Here is a 26,737-nt window from a genome sequence, read left to right as displayed (position 1 = left end):
CCTGACACAGATTTCTGGACCTGTACTCCCCAATCAATGAGAACATCCTTCCTGCATCTTCTCCATCTAATCCTGTATGAATTTTACAGTTTCCTATGAGATCACCACTCATTCTTTGAAACTGTTTTGAATATAGTCATAACTGATCCAGTTTCTCTTAATATTACATCCTGACATCCCGGGAGTGGATGACAGACACTTGTAATCACTCCTCAGCTGATATCCATGGACTTTAAGGCAGCATTACTACATTAGGATCGTAATCCTCTCAAGAGCCAAACCACAGGATTCTTGAAACAACCCCTTGTTGAGCCCAGGAATAAAACATGAGACCTTCTTGCTTCACACAATTCAGGCAATTACTAAGCTGTCAGACAGTTTCCTTTTTGGGCTTTATATACATAAATGTAATCACATGCTCAGTAACTCTCTTTTGCTAAAAGACTTATAATCCTTCATGATGTATGCTGTTAATTAAAAGGCATTAAGTTGAAGTATCCAATTGTTTCTTGTTTTATTGATGTGCTGAAAAGATTTACCCTTGCACAACATACAATGAAAGTGAAATCACCTAAAGTGAAGCTGCACATTTGACCTGAATTTTAAATTTCCTAAAATTTCAAAAGCATAATCAATATTCTGCAAACAACATAAAGTAGTGCTTAAAACGCTCTCCACATTTAAAACAAGTCAAACATCTCTGTGCAGTACAATAATTCACACGAGACAAACTACCACATTTTTAAATCTAACTTTCAACTGTCTTTATATCGTATGCCCCAAAATCTAGTACCAATTTATTATGCAAGTACTACATCCTGAACACTTCACCTAACAATTTCACAAAGTAACATTCATATCATGCATATATATCATTCTGACAGCATGAATATCCCAAGTTTATTTTGCTTCCATTGGCAATTCCATAGCTTTTTAAAATTAATGCAGACTTTCAGTGCCATACTGATAAAAGAAAATGCATCTATCCCTAACCTTGTATCATAAACACTGGCAAGAAACTACAGTTGAACTACACCAAAAAGAGTACCATGGATTCCTTTTTTGCAAATAGGTCTCAACTCAAATCAATCACCGGGTTTTTAAATCACATTCGGTGACCTCTAATATTCATAATTAATTACATCCACAGATTGTGCATTGATATACCTTGGAGCTGTAAACACAACATTGACATGCTCCTTGAACCTATTTTTCCTCAAGGGATTTGTTTCCGTATTTTGCATTTCACACTGCAAGGAAAGTTTACTAATTTGCAAAATTGTAGGGTAGGGTCCATCTCCTATAGCTAAGGTGCAGCTATGTATAGCAACATTATTCTACCAGATCAACTATAATTATGCTCCAAAATTAGCATTGAGTGAAATCTGTGCCTATGTAAATCAGAGATTAGTTGAGGAAACTTTCTGCATTTTGGCCACCCAGTATTCAAAAACTGCAGGTCTAGACTAGCATGGGTTAAATACAGAACAAAGTATTTCTCATTGGCTGATACTGAAGTATCCTCAGGCAAAATAATGAGCATTTCAGTTGCTTCACATTAATTTTCCCACTTTGTGGCATTTGTCAAAGCTGCTCATCAAATGGCCAAATTATGACAATGTGAGTAGGAGCAAGAGTTGGCCTAGTCTGTCATTTCATAAGAACGTGGTTGATCTTTGACTTCAATCCTCGATTCCCATCTCACTTCCACATCTCTTGACTACGGTCAAGAAAAGTCTATCTATTCTTCAGAATTTTTAATGTTTCAATGAAAGCACCTCTCAAATCTTCTAAATTTTGGGGGTGTATATACGCATGCTTCTCAATTTCTCTTCATTAAACAAAACGTGACAACTCAGGAATCCCTTTAGTGAAGCTGTGCTGCATCATCTCGAAGGAGAGCATACCTTTACTCAGGTACAGAGCTCAGAATTGTACACTGTACTTCAGGTGTGTTTTAACTAAATCTGTGTACAATTGCAGCAAAAATGGTTCGCTCCTGTATATGAATCCCTTTGGAATAAAGGTCACCCTATATTTGTCTTGCAAGTCATTTGTTCCTCTTGTGTGCCAAGATTTTCTGTGCTCTTGCACAAGAAGACATTCATTGAACATCAACATTAAATCATTTCCCAGTATTAAAACATTGGTAGGTGTAGAAAAACCAATATAAATAAACTCAAATTTCCACTCATTATACCTACCTATCTTGCCTAGTTATTGAATCTACCCAGCTTCTTTAGCCGAGTTGTCTGGCTGCATTTTACCACTGGATTCTGGTTCATGATCAAATGAGGATTCCTAAACTCACTTTTTGGAAGCAAGACCAGCAGAGCTATCTTCCTGGAGGTGGCCTAATGGCCTCGATGCTGCCAGTTGAAGCATAGTACTGACAGAACTGGGTCTCAGTAGCCCCAAAAGAAGAGGAGGATGCTGAAGGTGGTCAGATACTATGTGGGCGAACAATTGTGGTCCCAGCATTGATCCTTGTAGATCACCACCTTCTAACTAATCACACTAAATAATTACTTGTAAACCTATTCTTGGTTTTCTGGCTTGATGCCAGTTAGCTGTCCATTTTGATTCCTGTCCTAACTCCATGTTCTCCAGCTTCATCAGTCTATTATGGGAGAAAGTGAGCACTGCAGATGTTGGAGATCAGGGTCGAAGAGTGTGGTGCTAGAAAAGCACAACCAGTTAGGCAACATTCAAAGAGCAGGAGATTTGACGTTTTGAGCATACGTGCTTCATCAAGTCCTGATGTAAAGCTAATGCTGGAAACGTCGATTCTGCCTGACTGGCTGTGCTTTTTCAGCACCACATTCTTCAACTCTTCATCTATTGTGTTTACTTTAACGGTTTCTTGAAAAATTTTGATTACATCTACTGCAATATTGCCACTTACTCTGTTACCCCTTTGAAAATTTCATTAATATAAACTAATTGTGCTTAACAGCTGAATCAAAGTTCAGGCTGACCTCCTTAAAGTGTATGCTTGCATAAGTGCAGCTTGGTTCATTGCTCTGATCCAGCCATTCATGTCCTCTTGTGTATCGGCACTGAAATAATACGTTCTCATACCACTGTGGTCTGCCTGCGAGCCAAGAACAGAATTCTTACTATACATGTATGTCCGCATGCCTGTATGGGTTGCCTAGAAGGAAATAAAAAGGAAAAAAAAAGCGATTCAGTCATGTATCAAAGCAATAATGTATTTTCAGCAATGGAACAGTGATGATGCAAAATTGTGTTCTTCATGCACACACTGCAATAACTTGAAAGAGGTAGATAGAGAGAGAGAATAAAAAGCAAGAAAAATATCAATGCCAAAATTGGGATTGACATTTCTTACATCAGGAATAGGAAAATAATTTCATTTTGAGCCCTCAGAATTTGAATCAATCTGAATCCAGCTGCTCACAGTGGGACGATTCTGAAGGACCTACCTCAACGGAATGCACTTTTCTCTGTCCACATCACATTCATAGCATTAGCACAAATAATTTATTCCAAAATGAATCTACATTTCTGAAATATACTGGCCAGAATACTTTAACTTTCCTAACACGCTTTAGAAGAAGCATTCCAAATGAGAGACATGAAAGAAACAAATAACATTGAAATGGGCAACAAGAGGAATTAAATCAGATTATAAATCAAGAAAACTTAATATCTAATCACTTCTCTTCAATGGGAGTGCATACGACAGATTGAAAGTACTTTTGCAAGTTCGCCAATCAATAGAGAAGAAACAAACATCTATTGTTCTTTTCAGTTTAACACTCCAATCATAAACTTGACCACGAAAGCATTATTTAATTCCCATGAGAAAATGATGTGTTTCCTTTCAGATATAATACAAGCTGTTAAATGTTCCTGAAACCTACAATTATGGAGGAAAGATTATATAACTTCCAGACTTAACATCAGTAGTGAATATATAAGCATAAGGCAAATTACTCATTTCTGAGGCCTGTGTTATATTCTCTATACATTTTTTGGAATGATCTTCAATACATTTCAAGTTCCACTGCAGACAGGGAAAATCTTCTATTTTGTCCAGCATGAATTAGCACAGAACTGGCAGCCTGAAGCACTTTGCAATACCAAAGTAATACGAACCATCAATAATGCTGTGCGCAAACTAAGTACTTGCTCAGGTACCAACAGCAATATTGCAATGTTAAAATTAAATCATTTTAGATCAATTTTCAGTGTCAAATGCTTTCAACAGTGCCCAGGGAGAAAGAGGAAAATTTCACGATGCAACAACTACCTACCTACAATAATTACAGTTTAACACGTAAACAGGAGAAAGGAAACACTTGATCCCTGCAAATTACTAGCTGGAAACAGCTTCGGCTGACTACAGCTCTCCAACAATGTCACAGACAAATACAAATAAAAGTAAATGCTGGAGACACTCAGGTCAGGCAGCCCCTTTGGAAATGTCTGTTGGTGTTTCTGAAAGGTCATTTCTTTCTGTCTTTATTTCAGATGTGTAATTTTTTTGATTTTGAAAAATATTCATGAAGAAAGCAGCTATGATGTCTAGAGAATTGGAATGTAAATGAAGGAGGTTATATTTCAGTTGTACAGTGCCTTGACAAGTCGTCAGTTGGAATACTGCATTCAGTTCTGAGTAGCACTGTAAGAATACACTGCAGATTTATCAAAACAATACTAATCTTAAAGTGGATTATCCCATATTTTCATACATTGACCACCATGTGCCACAGTTGTATCCCATCAGTGAATCTATGTTCCTTCACAACTTCCATTTCCTATCTACAGAACATATTGTTCCTGCTAATTTGATTTCATTTTTAACTTTGATGTACAACTCTAATTTCCTTTAACTAAATCGGCCAGTATAAATTAGAGGACCACCAGATTAGATTAGATTAGATTACTTACAGTGTGGAAACAGGCCCTTCGGCCCAACAAGTCCACACCGACCCGCTGAAGCGCAACCCACCCAGATCCATTCCCCTACATTTACCCCTGCCCCTAACACTACGGGCAATTTAGCATGGCCAATTCATCTGACCTGCACATTTTTGGACTGTGGGAGGAAACCCACGCAGACATGGGGAGAATGTGCAAAATCCACACAGACTGTTGCCTGAAGCGGGAATTGAACCCGAGTCTCTGGCGCTGTGAGGCAGCAGTGCTAACCACTGTGCCACCGTGCCGCCCAAGTATCGCATGCCAGCTCAAAATACATTCACCTTATCCTAAATCTCACTAACCTCCAAAGTTTTACATCACATCCTTGGGCTACCTCTAATAACACATAGGATTATCTTTATGAATGATCACTTATGTGCCAGCCTATAAAGAACTCCCATTCTCAGAGTTACTTTTTCTTGAAAATTATTATTGGGTCCAATTCCCTTCCTTAACACCCTTCAATATTTTAGCTATTAACAAATTAGTATGAATCAGCCATTCAGCCCTTCAAACCTACTCTGCCTCTGGCACAATTGTGGATGATTTGGCATGGCCTCTACTTTCCTGCCTACTCTCCATATGTTTTGACTCACTTAATACTCAAGAATATATCAAGCTCAACCTTAAAAATATTCAATGACCTCCATTCCTCCCTGGGAAAGGGAATTTTAATGACTATCAACTCAACATCCATCCCCAGGATCGTATATGTTTCAATAAGATCAGCTCTCATTCTTCTCAAGTCCAATGATACATGCCCAACCAGTCTAACTTTGCCTCATAAGACAACTCCCTCATCTAGGAACCAGTTGAGTGAACCTGCTCTGCAAGGAACTTCTACTATTAGCTTCTTTCTTAAATAAGAAGATCAAAACTGTACACACTACTCCCAAACATTTTCTCACCAATGCCAAATACAACTGCAGTAAAACTTTCCTTCTTTTACATTCCATTCCCATTGCAATCAATGACAACATTCAGTTTGACTTCCTAACAACTTGATATACCTGCATATTAACCTTTTGAGTTTCATGTAGCACAGAACTCAGCAATTTCTCTCTGTCTAAATAAAATGACGCTTTGCTATCCTTACCAGATACATAGCAAACATATCTAGCCTCCTTTATAATTTTAGTATTTCACTTTAAATGGGCTTTTTTAAAAACACTTAGTAAATACTTTAAAAAGTGAGTGCAGAAATGCAAAGATAATAGAAAAGTGAGAATCTAGAATTTGATAAGTGATGTGAAATATCACCCTTAGCCTATCAATTATGGCTTGGCAGTAGGCTGGGCATAATTGTTAACATTTGTAACAGATCATTTGCCAAAACATTGGTTAATAGCTCAGTTAAAATTAAACAAAATAACTATCTTTGTCACCATTTACTGCTCTTTTCTCACTACTGAAATCCCAAAACATTTCAAGTGAAACAGTGATGTTTATGCACATATTCAATTCAGAACATCATGCCAACTGCGATTTCTTGTACACGTGTGTTATGCATAGCTTAGTGGCTATGATATGAAAATACAAGTACAAATGTTTTCATGGCAGTTGAGGAATCTTAAATCAGTTCATTAAATATGCAATGAAAAGCGAGTATTAGCTGTGGTCACCAAACCACCTGTCACAAAAACAATCGGTTCCATTAATTTAATTTGGGGATGGGAATCTGCTGTCATAATGTAATATGACTGGAGTGTAAATCGAGCCCCTTAACTGCTCTCTGAAACACTTTAGCAAGCTATCTATTGAACTGTTTCTATTACACACTTAACAGCCTTCCAGGCTCAAACTTACATTTAAGACTTCTTGATTCATTGTCTTTGTTTCTTTATTATTCATTTCTAGATAACAGATGTCATTGAAGGTTCACGTAATTCCATTTACAACTCATACAGCCTCACTGTATTTAACTTTACATGTTTCAAAACTTCTCATTTTGGCTTACACCACCACTGTCATTTAAGCTTTCTTGCCTTCCATGTGAACAGACTTTTCTTTTCTATTCAACAACCCACTTTTCACTGTGTCTTTATTTTTTGAAGACCTGCAGTATCAACCTCAATGGTCTGTTTTATAATTCACATGTATTGCCTGACCACCTTTTCCAGCACTTTGCATTTTTATTTCAGATTTCAACCAGACATTTTGCTTTTGTAACTTTGTAACATTTAATGGGAAATATGAGGTTCCCTTTGAAAAACGTCAAACATAGACAGAAACATAGATAAACCAAGTGTTTCAAATAGACTAATCCTCTTTCAATCAAGTAATAGTGAAAGCTGCACACAGAAAGACAAAGACCTCTCTGGCCCTAAATTCTCATCTAGATTTTTGACAATTTTGTAGCCAAGCCCAGTCAAGTAGTTGGACATGATTTCTCAGAAATACTCTAATCCATACATAGCTATCCCAATACTCACCTGCTCAATCTCTCATCCTCCATCCTTTGCACAATTCATCTGATCCAAAACCTACCCACAGATGTTCAGTTCAGCAAACATTATCTTTTCTTATTTACACTAGAAGCCTTTATGGAATCTCTTCATCATCTTGTTCCTTTCTATCTTTAATCTACTCTTGCCCTAGGGTACTCCAAAACTAGTCTCCATTGACCCAGACTCCTTCTGGCCAAAAACAGTGGGATACATTAGAGTCCAATACCTGGGATCCCACTGAATGTGGGTCAGGGCATGGCTCTATATAGGGGTTTTGGATGGGCCCAGACCAAGAGCAGCCTTGGGGGGCCATTATTTCTGTCCCAGCCCTTGCAATTAGCAGCCACATTGATCCTATCCATATGGGTTCTGGCCCCTACACCTGCATCAAAGCTCAACTTATGATCAAGCTTTCAGAAGTCACATACATATGCTTCTTTGGCCGTCAATTTTGTGACATCCTGAGAAACAGATTAAGACACAATTCAGAGTAAAAGGTGCGAAGTGTAAAAGCTAAGTTTAGTTTGCGTATATTTTTAATCTATCCAGAGATACTCTAAAAGCCTCAACTGAAGCATTCAAATTGTTATTGAAAAAGATTCTCAAGTTTCCATCTCCATTCCACTACCTGGGATTAATCCATGCACGAAATATTTATTCTATGGTACAATCCCTATTGACACTGGCCCAAATTACTCATTTGTATTTTATATAGGTATTCTATCACCTTATATATGCAACTTGAAGCTTTTTTTTCCCCTGAAACATACTATGAACTACCATGTGTTTATATATTATTTCCTAGGGGTTACTCTTCAGGGTGAAAAGCTCAAATTTCTCCAATCTTTCCTGATAATTCAAACTAAAGTAGAACACTGAAGATTCTGGAAAACTAACATAAAAAGTTAACACGCTGCAGGCCTGCAGAGTATAACAGAGTTAGCTTTTCAAGTCAATGATTTTTCCATGAAGATAAAAAAAGTTAGATCCCTGAGATGTTAACTGTTTTACCTCTGCACAGATACCTCAATTGTGAAACATGCTGTGCACTTGCAGCCTTTGGGGATTCTTAGCTTGGCCATTTTAGGCTTTGACATTAACAACCAGCCTTGTGATTCCTTTTGACTCTCCATGTGGTGCTTGGACGTTTCCCTTGATCACAACTTGTGTGCATTATCATTGCATTGTTTTGATTATGAAATCTCATGCTAAATCAACTTTGTTGTTTGTTCTGCTTCTGTTGGATATGGTTAACATTAAGTAATCTGAAATTCTTAGATCCCTTTCAGCATTTCAACATGTTTCAATTAACCTTACTCTAGCTAGGGAGAGAAAGATTTACATGCAATTTTTACAAATATATTTTTCTTAAATCGCATGATGTTAACTGTTCAGTTGCTTCCAAATTCATTGTCATTCCTATTTTTACATCATCGGCAAGTTTAACAAGGTTATATCAAATTTCTGAATCCAAGCCATTATTAAGTTAGCAATGCTAGTTTTACCAAGACAAATCGCTGGTGTTCACCTGAACATAAGTCTTTATCAAGTGGCAACTGTTTGATATATTTAGCCATTTCCTGATATATGCCAGGCTTTTCCATAAAACCACACAACACCAAACTTCAATAACACTTGAAATCATGAAGCATTCCAGTTGTAGTGTTTGACTGTGATGGTTTTGGAAAGTCTCTTCCTGAAAATCAAATAATCTTGAACTACTGGCAGCCTGACGCAAAAGGACATGGGATTATAACACTAGATAGGACAGATTCAGAACAGGAGAAAGTGAGGTCTGCAGATGCTGGAGATCAGCTGAAAATGTGTTGCTGCAACAGCGCAGCAGGTCAGGCAGCAAGCTGAAAGTGTGTTGCTGGAACAGCGCAGCAGGTTCCTGAAGAAGGGCTTATGCCCGAAACGTCGATTCTCCTGTTCCCTGGATGCTGCCTGACCTGCTGCACTGTTTCAGCAACACATTTTCAGCAGATTCAGAACAGACTAAGCAATCAAAACCAGGCATCCATGACTACCATCTGTATTGTCCTCATCTGCAATATCCCTCAATGTTAGCACTATTACAATCAACTGTGATACATCAGGCCCCACTATTCCTGGAGTTGCGACAAACAATAAGTTATTTTTTTTTAAAATACAGAAACCACAGTCTCCCAATTAACCAGATTTTCAGAAAGCACAGATCAGGGTGCTGTATTCAACAAGAATTATTTATCATGCATTTAAAAAAAACGACTGGCAGTGCTACTCTGAGTTCACTGACCAATACCATGCTCACCAAAGTTCAGTTTGGATTCTTTTGGGATGATGCAGCTCCAGACCTCACTACGTCCTTAGTCCAGAAACGGGGAGGGTACATGAGGAACACGACAGTGACTTCCTTGGCATCAAGAAGGTATTTGACTGAGTGAGCAGCAAGCAGCCCTACTAAAATTGAAGACAATGGGAACCAAGGGCTAAACCTTTCCTGAACTAGTGCTATATCTAGTGCAAAACAAGATGAAATGGTTGCAAAAGCATAATCATTTCAACACCATATTATCACTGAGAAGCTGCTTAGTGGTTTTCTATTCTCAATTATCTTCAGTTATTTCTTCAACAATCTTCCCTTCACCATTAATTCAGAAGTGGGAATATTCAATGATGATCATACGGCAGTTAGTTGCATTTGCAATGCCTCAGATAAGGAATCAGTTCGTGCTCAGATGCAGCAAGATCTGTGCAACAATGAAGCTGGGAGTGATACGTGGAGTAGATTACTCGTCACCTAAGTGCCTGACAATGACAATACACAGTTCCGAGCCATGCCCAAGCGTAACTCTGACCTTCCTGTAGCCATTCATCTTAAAACAATGTCTCGCTCACAGGCCAGCTTGTCTGTCCTCAGTATCCTGCAATGCTCCAACAAATCTCAGCACAAACTGGGGGAGCAACATCTCATCTTCAACCCGGGCAGTTTATAACTTTCTGGGCACAGTATTGAGTGCATCTTTGAATTGTGAACACATTCCTTCTCTTTCTTTTTGCTCTGTGTATTACATTTCCTGTCACCCTCTTTCCCCTTCCTCCACCTCAGCAGGAAGAACACAATAAGCCAGGCAGCGTCAGGAGGTGGAGAAGTCAAAGTTTCAGGTGTTATCCTTGTTCAGGACTGGGGGTGAGTGTAAGGGATCGAAGTGTAAGCAGAAAAAGGGCCTCCTGCTTGTCCACCTTAGATTCCAGCAACTGCAGCTTTTTTTCCTCTCGCTCTCTCCAATCTGGCATTTGAACACACCATTGTTCTGCCATTCTCACATTCCAAACATTTAATTTGCACTACCAACATCCTTTCTCCCCCAGCCCTCCAACCATCCCCCCCTCCCCCCCATTACTGCATAAATGCTGTCCCCTCCATCCTTCAAGTCAGCTCTGTTGAACAGTCATCTAGACTCAAAATGTTAGCTTGCTTTCTCTCCATGCATGCTGCCTGACATGTTGTGATCTTCAGTTTTTGTTTTCACTTCATTCACAGCTAACTTCCTGCATTCATTTGCATTTTCATTGAGGAGCCCCAGAACGTGTTGTATGCACCTTCCCACATGTGTGCATCAGCATTGACCAACCAGCTATCTTGCAAATACTATGCTGGGTTTATCTCACCTCCAGACTGCCAAAAGGTTTCTATCATCTGCAGGGTATGAATGAATCAAAGGTCTGATGAAATATTCTTTATCTATCTGGATATACACAGTTTCAACACTCAAGAACCTTGATCAGGATAAAGCAGTCGATTGATCAGCATCCCATTCCACATCTTAAGCATCATGCCCACTACTACCAGTGCATGATGAATGCAGTGTGTACCAACAACACACATTGCAGCAATTTTCCAAGGGTTCCCTTATAACAACCTTAAAAACTGTGACCCTTATCAACTGGAAAGAAAATGGCAGCAGGCACATCTTGACAACACTACCTTCAAACTCACCTCAAAGTCATAAACATGTTGACTTGGAAACATATGGTTTCTTCAATATCACTGCATCTAAAAACTGGAACTGGGGGATACCCACAGTGTAGCGGCCATGGAAGAACATCACCATCACCTACTCAAAAATTGTGGGCTTGCAAATAGCAGGCAATAGTGTTCACATTGCATGAAAGAATCAAAAGCATGGCACTTTTCTATTGGAAATAATGGGAAAATAAAGAGAATTATACTGAACAAACACCATAGGGATAAGCCAGTTGATGCCAGTAGTCCAGCCAATGTGACAGTTACATCCCTGCTTCCTGCCAAATCATGGTGTCAGCTTATATTTCCAGGCTCCTCATACCTGCATCTAGCACCGCATTAAATGCGGCACTGCGGTATTGGTTAAATTTAGTAGGAGTCAAATATCTAATAGGAGTCTCACTCGAAAAGCACAGCACATTAGGCAGAATCTGAGGAGGTGGAGAGTCAACATTTTGGGCATGAGCCTTTCATGAGGAGTGTGGGGGGGGGGGGGGGGGGATGTGTGGGAGAAGAAAATGAAAGATAAATAGGAGAGTGGGGGTTGGGGTGAGGTAGCTGGGAAGGCGATAGGTAGATGCATGAACACCTTCCACCCTGACCTAAAGTTCACCTGGACCATCTCAGACACCTCCCTCCACTTTCTGGGTCTCTCCAACTCCATTTCTGGTGACCGACTCAACACAGACATCTACTGCAAACCCATAGACTCTCACAGCTACCTTCACTACACCCCCTCCCAATGCTCCTCCTGTAAATACTCTATCCTTTACTCCCAATTATTCAACCTCCGCCGTATCTGCTCCCAGGAGGAGTGATTCCATTTCAGGACATCACAGATGGCTTCTGATTTCAAGGACCACAATTTCCCCTTCCCAGTGAACAACAATACCCTCCCAGCCCTTCTCCTCCACTTTCCACACTTCCACCCTTGAACCCCACTCCTCTAACCACAACAAGGATTGCAATCCCTTGGTCCTCACCTTCCACCCACTAATCTCTGGAAACAACACATCAGCCTCTACCATTTCTGCCACCTACAATTAGACCCTACCACCAGTGATATATTTCCCTCCCCACCCCTATTGGCCTCTGCGGAGACCATTCCCTTCATGAATCCCTCATTAGGCACACCCCCCACCAACCCACTCCTGCAACCTTCCCTTGCTGCCACAAGAGATGCAAAACTTCTGCCCGCACCTCCCCCATCATCTCCATCCAAGGCCCCAAAGGATCCTTCCACATCCAGCAGAGATCTTCCTTCACACCGAAACACCTCATCTACTGTGTCCATTGCTCTCAATATAGTCACCTCTATATTGGGGAAACAGGATGCCAATTCGCAGAATGTTTCAGGGAACATCTCTGGGACACACTCACCAAACAACCCCATCACCCTGTGGCTGACCATTTCAACTCCCCCTCCCACTGTGCCAAGGACATGCAAGTCACGGGTCTCCTCCACCATCAAATCCAAGCCACCCAACACCTGAAGAAAGAGCACCTCATTCTCTGCCTTGGGACTCTCCAACCTCATGGCATCAATGTTGATTTCACCAGTTTCCGAATCTCCCCTCCCCCTGCCTCATTCCAGATCCAACCCTCTAACTCAGCACTATCTTCTTCACCTGTCCTATCTGTCCATCTAATTTTGATGCAAACCATCTGTACCTGTACAGGTCCATCTTGCTCTGGAAGAGGAGATCCCAATGTCCAGGTATATGAAGCTTTCAATCTCACACCAGCTCTTTAGCCATGTGTTAAACACGATCATTTTCCTATTTCTGGCTCTCATAACATTTAGCAAAAGAAGCAATTCAGAAGTCCTGGTTTTTAACTTCCGACTAACTTCCCAAATTCCTTTTTCATGACGTCATCTCTCTTTGTCGATAATCATTAATACCAACTGGCTGCTCAATAATGAAAAACCTCTTTTCCTCATGGAGCTTTATTTCTCAAACAGAAAATAGATTTGTGGAGAAGCACAAAGTAGGTCTTTACTTGTTCAGCATTGTTACGATGTTGTTATAATTTGTAAACTAATTTCCCCAATCTATTTTAGCAAGCACATACCTCCCACCTACAGAATTGGGGTACTTTTAAATAAAACACTTCAGCAAAACACTATTTTGCAGTTTGCTACATCATGCTTAATCCAATGTGAAACAGTGTCAAATTATTGAAGCTAATGATTATTCTTTCCTGCAAGTTACCATGAAGTTACTAACAAACCCTGTTTTGTGAAAGACGACAAGAGTAAAAATGAAAGTTCTTCTTCCCTGGTTGGTTCTATTTTTCCAAGGAAATTTCCTCAGATATCTATATAGGAGCTTAGAGTCAGGTCTCCAGCACAGAAAAAGGCACTTCAACCCATTGCAACCACCCTGGTCAAAAAATAACCACTTGTAGACAGGCCTACAAGGGGCAAAGCCACTTTAGATTTAGTACTGGGTAATGAGCCTGGCCAGGTGATAAATTTGGAAGTAGGTGAGCACTTTGGAGACAACAATCACAATTCTGTCAGGTTTACTTCAGTGATGGAAAGGGATAGATGTACTCCACCAAGCAAGAGTTACAGCTCGGGGGAAGAGAAATTACAATGCAATTATGAAAGATTTAGGAAGCGTAGAATGGGGAAGGAAACTGCAGGGGATGAGCACATTAAAAATGTGGAGCTTATTCAAAGAAAAGCGCCTGTGTGTCCTAGATAAGTATGTACCTGTTAGGCAGGGAGGAAGATATAGAACGCATGAGCCATGGAATCCCTGGTCAAGAAGGCGGCGGCGGCTTATGTTAGGACAAAATGTGAAAACTCAGTTAGGGTGCTTGACGGTTACAAGAAGGTCAGGAAAGACCTAAAAAGAGAGCTCAGAAGAGCCAGGAGGAGACATGAGAAGTTGTTGGCGGATAGGATCAGGGTTAACCCTAAGGCTTTCCATAGGTATGTCAGGAATAAAAGAATGACGAGAGTTAAATTAGGGCCAATCAAGGATCATAGTGGGAAGTTGTGTGTGGAGTCAGAGGAGATAGGGGAAGCACTAAATAAATATTTTTCAACAGTGTTCACAAGAGAAAATGAAAATGTTGGCAAGGAAGATACAGAGATACTTGCATCTAGACTAGAAGAGATGGAGATTCACAAGGAAGAGGTCTTAGAAATAATGCAGAGTGTTAAAATTGACAAGTCCCCTGGGCCAGATGGGATCTATCCTAGGATCCTCTGGGAAGCAAGGGAAGAGATTGCCGAGCCTTTGACATTGATCTTCAAATCATCATTGTCTACAGGAATAGTGCCTGAGGACTGGAGGATAGCAAATGTGGTTCCCTTGTTCAAAAAGGGTAGTAGAGATAACCCTGGTAATTACAGGCCAGTGAGTCTCACTTCAGTTGTTGGTAAAGAGTGTTGGAAAAGGTTATAAGAGATAGGATTTATAACCACGTAGAAAATAATAATCTGATCAGGGACAGTCAGCATGGTTTTGTGAAGGGCAGGTCGTGCCTAACGAATCTTATTGACTTTTTTGACAAAGTGACAAAACAGGTAGATGAGAGTAAACCGGTTGATGTGGTGTATATGGATTTCAGCAAGGCGTTCGATAAGGTTCCCCACAGTAGGCTATTATACAAAATGCGGAGGAATGGGATTGTGCGAGACATAGCAGTTTGGATCAGTAATTGGCTTGCTGAAAGAAAACAGAGGGTTGTAGTTGATGGAACATGTTCATCTTGGTGTCCAGTCACTAGCGGCGTACCGCAAGGGTCAGTGTTGGGTCCACTGCTGTTCGTCATTTTAATAAATGACCTGGATGAGGGCTGAGAAGGGTGGGTTAGTAAATTTGTGGATGACACTAAGGTTAGTGGAGTTGTGGATAGTGACGAACGATGTTGTAGGTTGCAGAAAGACATAGATAGGATGCAGAGCTGGGCTGAGAGGTGGCAAATGGAGTTTAATGTGGACAAGTGTGAGGTGATACACTTTGGCCGGAGTAATCGGAATGCAAAGTACTGGGCTAATGGTAAGATTCTTGGGAATGCAGATGAGTAGAGAGATCTCGGTGTCCATGTACACAGATCCCTGAAAGTTGCCACCCAGATTGACAGGGCTGTTAAGGCAGCATACAGTGTTTTGGCCTTTATTAATAGAGGGATTGAGTTCCGGAACCAGGAGATTATGCTGCAGCTGTACAAAGCTCTGGTACGGCCACACTTGCAGAATTGTGTACAGTTCTGGTCACCGCATTATAAGGAGGATGTGGAAGCTTTGGAAAGGATGCAGAGGATGTTGCCTGGTATGGAAGGGAAGTCTTATGAGGAAAGGCTGAGGGCCTTGAGGCTGTTCCCGTTAGAGAGAAGAAGATTGAGAGGTGACTTAATAGAGACATACAAGATAATCAGCGGGTTAGATAGGGTGGACAGGGAGAGTCTTTTTTCCCAAGTATGGGGACGGCAAACACAAGGGGACACAACTTTAAAGTGAGGGGAGATAGGTATAAGATAGATGTCAGAGGTAGTTTCTTTACTCAGAGTAGTAAGGGTATGGAATGCTTTGCCTGCAACGGTAGTAGATTCGCCAAGTTTAAGTGCATTTAAGTCATCATTGGACGTACATGGAATAGTGTAGGTGGGATGGGCTTCAGATTAGTATGACAGAGTGGCGCAACATCGAGGACCGAAGGGCCTGTACTGTGCTGTAATGTTCTATGTTCTATGTAACCATTTCACTCGTGTAATCTCATTGGTCATCAAAACAACTTTTGGGAACTTGATTTGTCCATTCCATAAAGTTCCCTATGATTATAACATTATCTTTGTCAGAAATTCTCCTTCTTCATTAATATTGCACAACACTTACTGATACTGCCAGGATAGATAAAATAATCTCAGCTCCATATTCTGACTGTAATTTTTCCTCCACTCATCCATAACTCCTGTTATGCCAAGCAAAGATTCATGTAATTTAGCAGATTATCCTTTCATCTATTTTGTGAATGATCCACAACTAAAAGTTCCAGAATTAAGGTACACAGAAGAAATGGGAGCAATTAAACTGCATGGTGATGATTGATAGCAGCTTAATATCTCTCAACCATTCTGTCATGCACGTCAGCATTGTCTTGAAGAACAGAAATAACTGACATAATTATTTTGGTAAATAATGAACCTTGAAATATTTATGAATGGCTTTCCATCACCATCATCTATTTCAGGATATGATTATGGTGTTGGTTTTCTTCAATCTATAATTCGCTTGCATTCATTTCCACAAATAAGTTCTAAAATTGAAACCTTGCATCTAATTTTCACATTTCCTTTCATCTAAACTGAACAGGGCCCTAATGAAGTTGTGCAATCGAGGCGCATGAAAGCTAATTTTTGATTTGATCTGAAATTTGTAGGTCAATGCAAATGCAATTTAATGTCAAAAACAAACAGTGAACAAAATTGAAGCTCATTACAAAATATTGAAGGTTGGATAAAATAATCAGGCCTTTAATGCAATCTGATGAGTTCTAACAGGAAAGGTGCATGTGTGGAGGAGGACAGGAGAACAAATAACCACCCAACAATTCCATAACAAGAGTTTACACCCACTGAACTATACCCTGGCAAGACTCCACTTTAAAGAGGGAAACTGGTTGAAGGGGTTTTTTTTCCCCACTATGATGATCAAAAATAAGAATAATGATAATCAATATTTCAAGCAATGAAAAAGAAACAAAGCATCACAATGAACAGCAGGTAAGCATCAGGGTCTTCAGGAATAATTTCAACCTGCATCCAAAATTTCTGGCCATTTCTTTGCTTAGCTGATCTATATCTTTAGCTGACACCCACTGCTTACGGTAATAACAATCATTGTTTACAGTCAATATTTGTTAAGTCTTCACTCCAATACTAAGCTGAGCCAAACTACAACAATGATGTCCTAAATACCATAAATATATTGATATTCTCACCGACAATGGTAATGCTTTTTTCATTTCCAATACGTTGTTTCTATAATGTTGTCTTTGGCTTTGTAATTTCCTCCTGCACATCATTGAAGATGGTCCATATGTGTACATATTTAACACAGCAACCTCACCCCATCGTTACAACTCCGACTGCAGCAACATTCCAATCCTCTGTCCAACAACTGGAATGCGTTCCATAATCACACAGTTAAAACTAAGCTCCACCAGGGAAGTTATTAACGTGAACTGACAGCCATTCAGGAAATTACAACAGAGTTCAGCAGTCAATTGTGTTTTAGTTGTTCTATTCTGAGATATTATAATTTTTATAATTATTAAATATTTTATTTAAATTAACCCTTTTTTTAAAAATCAGCATTGATTAAATCACATTTTTATAGCTCAAATTATAGATTAACTTTATAACATCAAACCAGTATATTGCTGTAATAATAAACATCCAAGATCCAAACCAGAAACAGGTCCACTGCCTTGTTTCAATCTTTAAAAGAGAAGTATATTGCCATGAACTCTTCCATTACCAAACGTTTATTGGCTAGAACAAAGGATTTTCCCTTGCTTCACTCCCTTTAAAAAAAGGAAATGCTGATGAGAAATTATGTTAATTATCATCATTGTCATTCTCAGCTTAACGGGCACTGGTCAACAATGAAATCTGCTTAATCTGATGTGCAGTATCCAAAACAGTCATTTAACAAACCAAGTACAATTGCTGAATACGTATTTTAATAAAATGCTAACAAGTTCAAAAGGGTCATTTCCATTTCAACTGGAATGTAATATTTCAAGGTATTTGACCTCCTGTGTCCAAGGTGCAAAAAAGCTTATTTCTGCTCTAATGTAAGTTTTTCAAAATAAACAGATCTAACAGAATTTCTCACTTTAGTAAATTAAAAATTAATAGCTCGATTTTAATTTTCCTATTATTGATGTTGCAAATTAAAACAGCTGTTTGTGATCAGAATACTTCAACCTGAATGAGAATGTCTGAAAGAGTAACAGTCTCATCTGTGCTGTATAGTTAATGCATTAAGTCACCAGACCAAAACATAGATCGTGTGGCAGCACATTGTTGGAAATTTGTACTGGAATGATGCGAACATCTGAACCACAGTACTTGTGCTAGATAACAGCAATACACAAGCCTCTGACACCAATTTAACTCAGTAGAGGGATAATTAAATTTGATTCCTATTAATTACCCTCTACACAAATCCACTGCAATGAATATCAAAGTAGACTCTTAATTATAAGTTATCAAAAACCAATAAACTGAGCCACAGTTTTTTGGATTTACCACTAAACACTTTTCTGCAATTTGGCTGCCCTGGAAACTGCAGCTCATTCTGTTCATTTGGATGAATTCCAATGACTGCAGCTAAATTCATGATCAAGATTGCATTCATCAGTAAAGCAAAGATCTCAGATAACATTTGATCCTTGAACTCTTTTCCTCAATGTTAAAGACAATTACACGCTGCCAGGAACAAGTTTCAGTTGCACATTTTCATCGCCTCATCCATGATTTTCTTCTACGAAGGAGTAAAATGCTTCCTTATTGCTCTTTTAAAAGAAATTTTTTGTAAATTGTGCTTTCACCAGGGAAGTGAAACACGCTCCTATTTCAGGCACTAGTATCAGCAAGAACGACATTAAAATATTGAATAAAGCTCTTTATTCCACACTTCTAAAGTCTTTTAGCTCCAATTTAAAGCCACTGCCAGCTACTGACCAGTGATTAATACAATATTTTCTATTTATCATCCAATTACTCTCTTCATTCTGTCCAATTTAATGGGCAGTTTTGGTCTATAGATTTGCATATAATTAGAAATGGGTTGATCTTGCAGATTTCAGAAGCAACCCTGATGAGAAACTGGTTGAGACTGCCATCAATTATTCATCACTCATTAATGTCGACTTAAGTTAGAGCCAGATCTCAGAACTAAATGCTAACACGTCACAGATAGATGCAGGGTCATTGCAATAAGATACTAAGTCGTGTTGCTAATGTGGAAAGATGGTACTGAATGGCCTTCTTCACTTGAAAGAGTCTTGTAATCTAGTGTATTCACATTTTACTTGTAATTTCCTATCAACTACGGATTTTGCTTCAAAAATGATTTACCTAGCTCTTTTTCCTATGTCTGGCAACCTTGTTAAAACTCTTACACACTACCTATACAGACCGAAGTTGAATAGAACATAGATGATTCATGCATATGTTCAATGATCAAGTGTATTCTAAGTCTGGCTGTGACACAATAAGTCAGAAGGCATTCACTTGAACACTGCACAAAAGTGCTTTCAAAATGAAACAATAAAACTGATGCATATTCTTTGCTGCAATCTGGAAGAAAACTGCTGCTTATGCCCAACAGTAGCATTTTTTTTTCTGGAGAAAGTAAAAATTTGAGGGCAAATATACTGAAACAACTTAGAAGAGAACATGATTCAGAAATGTGATGCCAGACTCACAAACAAAAAAGTAACTCAGCTATTTTATTTCTGAAAGTTTGAGTGTGCTGTAGATTACCAAAAATAGCGAAGTATTTTAGTAAATATCAGACAGCCAAATTTCTATCAATTCATTAACTTATAATTCACATTCTTTGTTTTATCTTTTGCTTTACCTACGATCAGTCAGAATACCCAAGCAAACATCGTTAGCGTGGCAAATGTAATCAGAGTATGACAAAATCTTGATATCTGGCAAGCTATTTTAGGGAAAATGAAAAGGAGTGACAAAGTTTTAAATGAAATACTTAAAGCCACACGTCAGAGTGTCAAAATTCTGAGAGATTGGCACCTAGTTAGGTGCCTGGATGGAGAATAGTAGATGTTCATTCTTATGAAGGCGACAATAAGCATTGAAAGAATTAGTGTAGGAATAAGGCATCCCAGTAGTATCAAGTTATAAAATCTAAACTATTTGTTACTGCTGAAAGAGAGATGTGTTGTTAAAGCTTTTCAACCTACACATCGGGATGGATGGAAAAATGTTTGATTTCTAAGGGAGCAATATCTTATACAGCTTGCATAAAGGGTCCTGATTGCTTGGCAAGTCGACTCTGGCTGGTTAGAGCACTGCCATGAAAACCACACTTCCTGCATAATTCCAACAGTGTTACAACTTAAACTATCAGCCAATTTAATGTTGTCCATTAGTCTCGAAGCATGTCTCATCTATACTTGTTCGAAGGTAATATTCACATGGATGTCTTGGAAAAGGAAAATGCCCAAACATCTTCACGTTTTTGAACTAAAACAAAATCATAGATGACAGTAGTACATTCATCATGGCAATTCCTCAAACAATCAGAATCACCTTGCCAACCAATCTGCAGCTTTTCTCATGCAGGATTCATTTTTTGCTCCCATTGCATCGTGGGCTCTTCTATCTGTCTTGAATGCATGACAATAAATTTCAACATGTCTCCTTTTTCAGCATTTAATACCTATTACATTAAAATGAAACTTTGTACTTGCACTCATCATGGTCAACACAAGAATACTAAATTTCAAATCATCACAACAACTTGCACTTTAGGAGAAAAGCTTGCTTCCTGGTTGGCAAGTTGACTGATTGGTTTAGAAGGTCATATGGTTGAGTGTGCAGTGGCAGCATATATATTACAATGTAGCATTATCACAGCTACTTATAATAGATGGAATAGAGCACATAATCCAAATGTTACCCAATAGTGAAATTTAATTAACAAGAACATCCAAACTATTAACTTTTATTTGAAACATCGGTTCAATGTTTCTGAAGGTTAGGATTTGTCAGTCCTTTTATACAAGGAATGTAAGAAGTCCATTTGGGAACTAAGTCAATATAACTCCATGTTAAGAGACTCTGACTTATTTTCAATTATAAATGTGCTGCTTACAAGCTTTAAGACTAATTTATGAGGTTCTTATGGTGCAGTGGTAGTGACCCCTGAAGCTGGTGCAAATGATCAGGGTTCATCTCTCACCTGCCTAAAGTAGTATCACAACATGGCTGTATGCATTGATTAAAATAATGAGTTTGTTGAGAGAGGCAGTGCATAATGCAGACGGTGCATGCACTATTGAGTTCCCTGCGAGAAAGTCAGTCATGGATTCAAACCCATAGACTTCAGCCCATTAGATGGAAGTCTTCAACAAGTGGTCATGGCACAGTGATAGTGTCACTACTGTTAGGGCAGAAGGCCTGGATTCGAGTCCCAGCTGCTCCAGAGGAATATCCCAACACGACTGATCATGCAGATTAGAAATATCTGAAGCAGAATAATATTATTATCGTGAGCTAACTAATGAGAGAAGTGAACATCCTAATATTTTGATTTTGGTTTGTGCCTCAGTCAAGGAAGGGGATAACTGCCATGAAAGCTACTGTAAGCTGCTACCAAACTATAAACAGAATGGACCAACGCTAACAGCAAAGTCCCTCAATCCTTCTCTTTCTCACTCTCAATTGTAAATACTGTCATTATTTGCAGTCATCTGGAGATAATCATTTAATGCAGTGTACAAAGTTTAGTTGATTATGGTTATAATGTAAATATTAATAAAAGCAAGAGATTTCAATCACAAGATGGAGAACTTCTGATTTCACTGGGCACACAGGTGGCTTGAGAAATCCTTTGTTTAAGGTAGTAACAAACAGCCAGTTCTTTATTTGTTCTTCTTCTATTAACAATGAGTAAAACTCCAGGTTTAAAATCCTGGGTCTGAAGTTCTGGCCCAAGTGTCAGGGGATTTCTACTTTCAATCGATCCAGAGAAGTTGGAAGTCAGGGACAGTTCATCTAGTAAAATATTGTCATTCATCTGTATGTCACAGTGTCAGAACAATCAAACTAACTACAAACTTTCAAAACTACAGTTGCATGTATGATCATTTTAAAGCCATAATTCAGTAGCCTACTAAATACCTGACCAACATATGCTACATAAATTGCAAAACCTTGTACCTTGAAAGCATATTTCCGACTTATATGATCTTCAGGGTCAACCGGTGAGATTACATAACTAGGTAAAGGAATGCTGCCCAATACAGTCTCCTCTCTGCTGTCTGTGTAAAACAAAACAAATTGCAATGTTAACAATTCTTGTTCAGAACTTAAATGCTGAAAATCTTGATTACATTTACAATATAGAAACTTTTCAACAATTCAGCCAAAATGCAATCTACTTATTTTTATACAGACAAACTTTCTTTCAGGTATAAACATTGATATTTAAATTATTAAAGTAATAATTCTGTCCAATTAGCTTTTCATATACTGTACTGAGGGAATTGACCTATACCATAGTATCATTCCATCAGTATGGCAGCCTTAAAATACCTCAGCTACACACAGATAAAACAGTTAATGGAGGAAAGCTATTCAAACATGGACACCATCAAAAACAAGCCAATATTCATACCAGATCAATCATACCAGTCATATACACTTTGCAACACTTTTCTATTTGACAATCAGAACAAAGAAACTCAAACCAATTTCCTCCCCCATTACGTTACATACAACGTAAATAGTTAAACGTGCTTTGAAATGCACAAATAGAAACTATGAAGTACCAAAGCAAGAGTCAAAATTGATTTTCAATGATTAAAAACAAACATAATTTAGATAAGTGTAAAAATACATTCTACTAAACACTTGACTGCGACAAATCAGATTAACAGCCAGCTTTTATTCCTGACTAAATATTACAATTATTTCATATTATCAGCATACTCTCTTCAAATGATTTGTATGAATTAAGCATTAGCTTAGCAATGATAACACAAGGTCTATTCATTAGCTTTGCAATGTCTGTTTATCAGACACAAAATCAGCAATCAAGTATAATCATGGCATCAGGTTACAAAGTTCACATAAAATGAATTGCTGAATCAATTGGCAATACTTGTTCTTGTCTCTCCTCTAATTTTCTAATTTCCTCTCTGAAACTAATCAAGTATATGACTTCACAAGTTCCAGCAGACCTGAAGGATTTCTGCAACTTTCCATGCAATCTATTTTAACATGGCTACCAAGGCAGCACATAAAAACTAAACTGAGCCTGGTCCCAAAATTTCCCAATTGGTAGTTACTGAACAGTGATCAAAAGCATTAGCTCTGGCTTACTTTTCCCTTCTGACCTACAGAATATATATGATGAGTCACTGGGTCAGTAGATATAAACAAATTAATTTGATAAGCATTATAAGACTGAAGAGGATCCATGTTGATAGAATGTTTTTCTTTTCCCTCTAACACTAAGTCACCATCACATTTGAGCATCGTTGTCGCCATGTTGCGTAATGACTTACAAGTAACGCTCAGGGTTGAATTTCTCTGTGGTTGCGATGACTCCAGAGACCTTTAAAAATGGAAGGGAAGACTGAAATGCAAGTCCTATCTTTATTTATGGTGAATACAAGTTTTGTCCATAATTAAAAGGGAGTGGGATGTGAGATGCACATGTATAGAATCTTAATCTGCAGGGCAATTTGGAAATAACTGGATTTCAAGGGCTTTACTCTTCGTTTAAAAAAAAAAGACACGCTGCTGAACTGCATTGACTGACAGGCCATCTAATGTAGCTTAGAAAAAATATTAATACCTACTCTTGCAGTTTCAATAAACTTCATTACTGGTATTTCTCAAGGGCTGTAATTATGGATCGTTGACTTACTGTGGATCATTCACATTTTGATGAACAGTTTTTAGATGCTGTTATCTTTGGGGTGGTTACTAAATAGATTTTTTTGTTTTAGAAACAGGCTGACAACGTTAGGGGATGTATAATTCAAAAGGGCTTAATGAGTGAGTTTTCTTTCCAGTATTAAGAATGTACGAATGACAGCTCAAGTAAATTGCCTGGAGGGAAACAATTTTCACGTCTACATGGTTAGTGATGTTTGTCCAAAGTGGATGCTGCGTGAATGGTCATGGAAGCTGCACTGGGAGTTGTCATATGGGGATGCAAGATGCCATGGGTGGGGTATATGGGGAGAGGAGTGGGCAAAATATGGAAGGGCTACAAGGCTTAACAGACTTTTATAAAAGAAGTGGGTCCCACTGTCAGATTTTGAGGCAGGCCTTCTAACCAGCTCAGTACAGCGCAAGACTGTTTCGATAGCTGCCTCCCAAAAGTGGCAGGCCTGACTCAAATGATGCTCCCTGGAACAAAACCTGGATTTTTATATAGCCCATTATGTAGAGGAGAGTCAGAGTTAGGAAATTTTTCAATTTAGTGACCCATTTTGGCAGCAATATTTAGCCCTAATTTTTAATGGTGATGATCAGTTACCTTCTAACATTCGTTTACCCAATAAGCATTTGAATTCTTCTTACAAGGTTCACGTGGTGATCTGCACTCACCTTTGTAATAGAACAGACAATATTCTGAAAGTGCAAACCATCGGCGTTTCCACAGTCTCATTCCAGAACTGTCCTACAAGTACAAACCAGCAATCATCCATCAAGTCAAAAGTGATTTTAACAAATACAAATTAGGTTCTGAAACGTTTCCAATGTAAAAAAGACTACAAGGGCATTTAGAAGTTACATACAGCGAAATATAAATGAGAACCCATATTGTGTCAACTTCATAAATCAGCCAGCGAGTGATTAAATGTAGATCACACAATCCAAAATAAGAAAGTATGGGAAATACACAACAGATCTATCAGCATCTCTGCAAGGGAAGACAAGTTAATGTTTGAAGTGCAAACTCTTAACTGCAAGAAAAAAGCAATTAGTTTTATATAACTAATAAGAGAGAAGATTATATGCATGACATTCTTACTGATTGGTCAGTCGCTGAACAGTTTCAGATACTGCATTGCAGTAAAAATAAAATTATGACAAGAAAAACGAATGATAGGTATAATCTGGTTAAGAGAAATTTATAAATATTTCCTTGCAGCAGGACTGAGACACTTTAACAAGTATTATACAATAGTGCAATCAGATGATATTAGTGCACTTTTCTACCATATATTTTGTAAAAATATTTTAAAAAGCAACCAAACCGCTAAATTTTATGTTAATTTATACACCCATGCTTTTGTCCATTCTTCCTCAGCAAACTTTAACGTTTCAAAGCTGCGATGGTTGGCAGGAACCTTAAACTTGCTTACTATAATATTTATTTGCTTCGAGCACTAAAATAATAACACACCCTGTGTGCTACATTTATACTGCGAAGAGCTTGGCCTAATGAATGGGAAGAATACTTAATCAAACCTAAATTTACAAATTATGCATAGATTCAGCAGTTTCAGCACACACAAAAAGCAGGCAACCAACGATTTCCTGCCCAAAAATGGTCAAGACCCAGTGCAGTAGTTAGTTATAGACCAAAATTTACTGTTTAAAAAAAGTTCATAATGCATAGAACATTTTTGCACAAATCATACACAAACTTCAGAAAGCACAAATATGAGACTAAATACAAAAATCAAGAAGCTAGCAGATGGAATATAATGTGGGAACATGTTAACTTACGCATTTTGACAGGAAGAACAAAGGTGGCGAATATGCTGTAAATGGAAAAAGGCTGTAGAAAGCTACAGCACCAGGGTTATGGGAGTTATTATTCTTAAATCTAAAAACGCCTGCGCACAAGGTCAGGAGGTAATAAAGAAGGCAAATGGAAAGTTGGCCTTCATTTCAAAGGGAATGGAGTATATCTATGGTGAGGTTTTGCCAAAACTACACAAGGCACTTGTCAGATCACAGAGTCATAAAGATGTACAGCACAGAAACAGACCCTTCAGTCCAACTCGTCCATGCCAACCAGATATCCTAAACTAATCTAGTCCCATTTGCCAATACTTGTCCCATATCTCACTAAATCCTTCCAAATCATACCCCCATCCAGATGCCTTTTAACTGTTGTAATTGTACAAGCTTTCACCACTTCCTCTGGCAGCTCATTCCATACACGTACCACCCTCTACGTGAAAAAGTTGCCCCCAAGGTCCCTTTTAAACTTTAACCCCCGTCACCCTAAACTTATGCTTCCTCTAGTTCTGGACTCCCCCACCCCAGGGAAAAGACTTTGTCTATTTATCCTATCCATGCTCGTCATGTTTTATAAACCTCTAAGGTTACTCCTCAGCCTCTGACGCTCCACAAAAACAGCCCCAGCCTATTCAGCCTCTCCCTATAGCTCAAATCCTCCAACTCTGGCAACATCTTTGTAAATCTTTTCTGAACCCTTTCAAGTTTCACAACATCCTTCAGACAGGTGAAATACTGTGCTAAAACAGAAATTGCTGGAAATACTCAGGCGGTCTGTCAGCATCTGTGCAGCAAGCAATTAAAAAAGCAACTGAAATACCGAGAGCAGTTTTGAACCCCTTACTTG

At 38.7% G+C, this 26,737-nt stretch overlaps 1 protein-coding gene across 10 annotated transcripts in view; it reads right to left on the bottom strand.

Moving 5' to 3' along the window:
• plekha7b (pleckstrin homology domain containing, family A member 7b) overlaps positions 1-26,737 on the bottom strand; it is a 470,220-nt gene that overhangs the window by 112,295 nt on the left and 331,188 nt on the right. For all 10 annotated transcript variants that reach the window (XM_043705777.1, XM_043705778.1, XM_043705782.1 and 7 more), the window contains 3 exons: positions 24,745-24,817; positions 22,342-22,442; positions 2,979-3,154 (listed from right to left, as the gene is read on the bottom strand). In XM_043705777.1, the coding sequence (XP_043561712.1) occupies positions 2,979-3,154; positions 22,342-22,442; positions 24,745-24,817 (350 nt within the window). The remainder of the gene's footprint in view (positions 1-2,978; positions 3,155-22,341; positions 22,443-24,744; positions 24,818-26,737) is intronic.

This window comes from Chiloscyllium plagiosum, chromosome 16, assembly GCF_004010195.1.
Source record: "Chiloscyllium plagiosum isolate BGI_BamShark_2017 chromosome 16, ASM401019v2, whole genome shotgun sequence".
In the NCBI taxonomy this organism is placed as follows: domain Eukaryota; kingdom Metazoa; phylum Chordata; class Chondrichthyes; order Orectolobiformes; family Hemiscylliidae; genus Chiloscyllium; species Chiloscyllium plagiosum.
This window is presented reverse-complemented; position numbering and strand designations above follow the sequence as displayed.